General features: G+C 38.1%; 1 protein-coding gene across 1 annotated transcript in view; it reads left to right on the top strand.

Annotated features, from left to right (window-relative positions):
* The first annotated feature begins 2290 nt into the window (after positions 1–2290).
* Positions 2291–5259, top strand: part of NMI (N-myc (and STAT) interactor) — a 7087-nt gene continuing 4118 nt past the window's right edge. The window contains exons 1-3 of the mRNA XM_009884031.1: positions 2291–2326; positions 2664–2822; positions 4268–4375. Coding sequence (XP_009882333.1) covers positions 2291–2326; positions 2664–2822; positions 4268–4375 — 303 coding nt within the window. The remainder of the gene's footprint in view (positions 2327–2663; positions 2823–4267; positions 4376–5259) is intronic.

Below are 5259 nucleotides of genomic sequence, written 5' to 3'. Positions count from 1 at the left end.
AACCGGGTCTCGGCAGTTGTTAGACGGCACTGATGTACCCTGGGACAACAGCCCTGCTTAGAGCGTGGCTTGCCCACTGTGCCAAAACCTTTGTGCCTGCCCCGGCAGCGTCCACAGGCTGGATCCTTAGCATCCATTTGCAGATGAGCGGCCCGTGAGCTCGTGAACTCGTCTAAATTCCTTCTTACCTGTCTCCACTAAATGTTGTGGCAACAGATTCTAGTCTGCTGTGTAAAGGAAGTGTTTTCCGGTGTGTTAAGCAGGTTTAAGGGTTGTCTCTGTTAAGCACAGAGGATGTTAAGCATGTGTATAACAGTACAAAAGCAGTGTAAAGGTAAGTTTCAGGACTGCAAAATTAAGTTGTACAATGCAGAATTCCTCACATAATGTCTCTGGCTTTTATGCTTAGTAAGGAAGGAGGCTTCAGATACCCAATATATATCACTTTTGCCTATAAAATGATACAACATTTACATTTAAAACTTCTTTTATCTCAACACAGCTTCTGCTATTCTATTCTGCTGAAAAAAGAAAAAAAGCCAATACACACAATGTTGTAATTTCTTTTCCTGTTCCCTCAGGTTTCAATGGATTTAACGAGTCCCCCACTATCTTTAAAAGATAACGGGTTTGTAAGTATTTCCTGATGTGCTGCCTGAAAAAAAATATCTATATTTGACAATGATATCTCTGAATGAAGGTTTGTGCTAGGACTGCTAGGACAGTGCTTCTGAAACTCCTCGTCTCACCTTGTTCCATCCTTTCATACTTTGGACATTCCTCATTACCACCTACTGTTTCCATAGGGAGAGTCCCATTCCAAAGTGTCTGCATTATGGATTCTGTTAGAATTTTCCTGTCCTATCTCACTTGCTTATCTGTCTCTGTGGAGGTTTCGTAGGGGAATTTCCTTTTTCCTGGCGCCTCCCTTGATTCAGGCCCTGCAGTGTGGCAAGTAGTTTGGATGGGACTTCCCCTGGGATTTCTTGTGTTTTCCTTCTTATTTTTTTCTTTCCTTCAGGTTGAAAACTGTTGTCTTAGATCATTTTTTTCAGTAAAAAAACAGGCATTCCTTCTTACCAGCTTCCAGCTGTGGCACGTGCATCCTTCTGCTTTCCTGCACTCAGTCCCTTGGGTGAAGGAATTTTTTTCCGGTTTTAAGTTATACACAGATGGGGATTTCCCTGTTGCTTAACAGGCATTTGAAACTGGACAAAGTAGTGGAAAAAATTATTTTGTATTTTATTGTTTTTAGGAAATACCCAGCATTACCAAGAGAATTAACAAGATTATCTAATTTAGACCTTTTCCATGCCTAAATTTCATGGTTCACATTCAAGTTTTATGTAATCTTAAGTAAAAGGGAGGGATTGTTTCAGCAGGTCTCTTTGGATTTTTTTTTTCTTTTCTGCAGAATATTGCAGCCATAGAAACAAAACAGAACAGAGAAAATTTTCTCTCTTCTTGGGCTTTATCCAGGGGTAGTTTTCCTGTGCTTGTGTACTTCTGCCCTGAAGTACTTAAATTCTGAAATGCTTCTTTTATCACCTTCCATCTGCTTGTTGTTACCTTTAATGTCCCTGAGCTTGGAAGCATCCCATTTTGATTTTTTTTTTCTCATTAGGCCTGTATATTCTTTATACAGGCCTAATACAGAATTCTTTATACAGAATATTCTTTATTCTCTTAGAGGAACTGCTGAGAAAGCATATAGATTAACATTTGTGGGTTTGAGAAGCTTAGTTCCGTGTGGAAGAACACAGAGACAATTTGCTTTTATTATTTATCAAAATATTAGCCTGTGAATATTCTCAGTTGGATAGCAAATAGTGATTACTGACCAGGACCTATTTTCTTATTTTTTTGTCATATCCAGCCATTAAAATAGTTCAATGATTTGGCCTAAGTGTCTCAATGCACTTTTAAAAAATTATGTGGTATACACTATCCTGGTGTGCAGATTCTAGGAAGATTAAATTATGAAATACAATCGGTCTCTCAAAATGTTTGATTTACCACATATCTTGCCTGCATAATTAGAGAAAAACAGCAGGTGGGCACACAGGCAAAATACATTGGACTTTCATTCATGGACACACATTGAAACCTTCCATGGCGAAATGCTCCATCCAATTGTAGAGGGTTTATTTTCCCTTTATTCTGAAGACTCATTTGAATTGTTTGATGTGTCTCAGTTTTTGCTTAATGGAGAGGAAAACTCCATTAGTGCCTCTTCTTTTCTCTCCAGAATATGACAACCCCTGACCCTTTTGGCACATCAAAAGATGAGATGGAAAGACTTAATGGAGAACTGAAGAAATGGAAGGCAAGTTCTATAAAGCACACAGAATGGTGGAAATTAGCTGAATGATACTTGGAAGGCGTTTAGTCTATCCTTCTGAAACCAAATCAACTCTCCCCCGATTATAACGTTTGTCTAACTTGTTCTCTGTTCTTCAATGGTACATGCTTGTGTTGATCTCAGTGGTGACTACACTTGCAAGTCTAAGAAAAATATTTATCCAAAGGGTTAAAAATAAATAAACATGTCTAAGAAAAATATCTATCCAAAGTGTTGAAAATAAATAAATATAAAGGGCTTACTTAAGGTTTTGTTTGTTCCCATGGAAGAAAAAAAATATCTTTTTCTTTTTACTATCCAGGAAAGAGTTGAAAAAGCTGAAAAAGCAAAAGCTGACCTTCTTCTCTGTAAATTAAGTGCTGATGAAGAGTGCATTAAAGCAGAGGAGGAGCTGATAAAGCTCAAGGACTTTCAAGAGAAACAGCATAAGGACATTATTATGTCTAGGGACACCCATGAGGTATGGAGAAGGCTTTCTTACAGCTGTTAGTATTTGGGGAGTTGTGAAGGAGGTCTTGATTACAGAAAATAAGAGTAATATTTCCTTTTCAGTTTAAATGGCTTTACGGGTTTGCAGACCGTATGAGTAGAATGTTCCACACGTAGTTTTTCAGTGGCAGATTAAGAACCAGTGCAATAAAGTAAGTCTTATGGCAGTGTTGGAAGAGGGAAGGCAAAACTGAGACCTAATTTGTATAGAAGATGAAGACTGATAAAACCAGTCTTCCTCTTCTGAGATTCTCCACTAACAGATGAGTTTCAGTTTTGTGTGATGCAGGTAAAATTGAATGAGTTAATTCCACTGCTTTGTCCACTCACAGCCCATTTTATAAGACCTTACGGCACCCGAGGGATTAGCATTTCTTCAGTGACAATGAGCTGGGCAAGAGCCAGAACCTGTGTGAAGAGCGCTCTTCTGTCTAGAACTGCTTGGTTCTAGAACTAATTGGCTCATTACCTCAGTGTGCCGTCTGTGGTCGTTGGTGCAGGAATAGAGGTTTCCATAGGCTGTCAAAGAGGTGGTTTCAGTGAAGTTTGGTTTGGTCTGTAAATTACTGATGAGAAATTACGGCTTCAATATTACAAACTATTAAAATGTAATTAATAGGTTAAGTACATTCAGATTGGTGTGAGGTTTTCTGAAAGTTGGTTTTGGTTCTCCAATCATAAATATTTGGATTGTATAGCTGGAAGAGGTCATTATCATCATCTGGCTTTTGTTTTACGTTATCTTCAGCTGGTCTAAATGTCTTGAGTAGTTAATGACTTGAACGGAGCCATCTTCTAATTGTGGATGGCTGGAGCTGACTACGCTTCTGTGTTTCCTTCTCATTCTGTTGTGTTCCCTGTCCAGGAAATACTGGATTTAGTTACGTGGGCTTTATGCCCATTTAGGATTCATTGGTGTGGAGGAAGTACGTAGCAGATGGGAGGTAGAAGAGGTGTGCCCTCTTCCTTGCTGAAGAAGTGTAAAGAGGGAAGAGTAGCAGTGTGCCAGAAACTGTCCTCACATGGTAAACTTTTCAGAAAAGGGAATAACAGTTACTAAGATCACACCTGGTACAAAACCCAAAATGTTTGTGCGTTGACATAGGCTCTGACCTTGCATGTATAATGAACTGACATAACTATGGAAAGCCCTGTGCAATTTATGGTACACTGTATGTGTTTGGAAACACTACTGCCTCATTTCAAAAATCCTTTTACTGTAATTTACTTTCACTGAAACTGCTCCTCGGTGGGTGAATTTACCATGTGGTAATGCTATGCAAAAAATGTATCATGCATGGCTGTCACATAGAATAATTAAAAGTTGAAACCATTTCTAATGTCTACAGATTTTGCTGAAATATATTTTTGTCTTCTATGTGTTTAATTTGACATTTAATACTTTTGGGGTTGTAGAGAGAACTCTATGTACTAAATCAAGAAAATGCTGAGCTGAAGAAAGAGATTGAAAAGCTCAAAGAAGACCTTGCAGAATGTAGTTCAGTGCTTTCACGGAGTGGTCAGGTAAAGTTTGAAATATTTTGCAATTTGTCTTTTGGAAGTGCACATTTTTATTTTGTCGTTTCTAGACTGTTGGAGCCAGTTCAGCATGTGGAACTCCACTGATTTCAATATAAAATATTGCTTGAAGTTTTATTTTCTTATTTTACCCGGCAAGATTATGTGAAGCAGGCTAAGGACATAGAAACACGTATATGAGATATTGAAAACATGAGAGGAATGAAGCAAAGCAGAAAATTCTTAAACGGAAGACACTGGAATAAAAAATACATGTAGCATTTTCAAGTACTCTCATATTTCTTGGGCAAGAGGATGGAAGAAAGGGAATATGTCCATTATATGGCAAATGTAGCATCTATTTTAGCCTATATTGAGCTTGACTTGATTATAGCTTTTCTCATGTTACTCCAAATCAGATGTCACTCAATTTACAGTCAGATACTAAAGTGATACTAAATAGATTTAAACTCAGGATCCAAAGTTTCTTTTGGTGAAACTGTTGCAGATTCAGAGGTGTTCAGAAATTGGAACTTTCCCTGTGGAAATTTCAGCTTTTAAAAACAAGTTTTCATTCCAATTGGAACAAACCCAAATATTTTGGGGAATATTCAATCAAATGAGAACTGGGATCATTTTTTGCTTATACAGAGATTGAAACTCTGTCCAAGTGCTACCTGGTTTAATGTTAACAATATTACAATGCTAGCTTTAGCTTTCTAAATTGCATTTCTGAGATGTTGGTTAAGTCCAGCCTCCTGTGCGGTCATTGGACAGGGCAAGGCTCCTCTAGAAGGAGATTCAGTGTGAATTCAGACACCCAGTCTCTGAATTATCTCTAGGAACAGTGTCTCTCTTTCCATTGGCAGTAGAGGGAATGGAAAGAAAGC

This window comes from Charadrius vociferus, unplaced genomic scaffold, assembly GCF_000708025.1.
Source record: "Charadrius vociferus isolate BGI_N301 unplaced genomic scaffold, ASM70802v2 scaffold434, whole genome shotgun sequence".
NCBI classification, from domain to species: domain Eukaryota; kingdom Metazoa; phylum Chordata; class Aves; order Charadriiformes; family Charadriidae; genus Charadrius; species Charadrius vociferus.
Note: the sequence above shows the minus strand (reverse complement) of the source record. Positions and strands in the feature narration are given on the sequence as shown.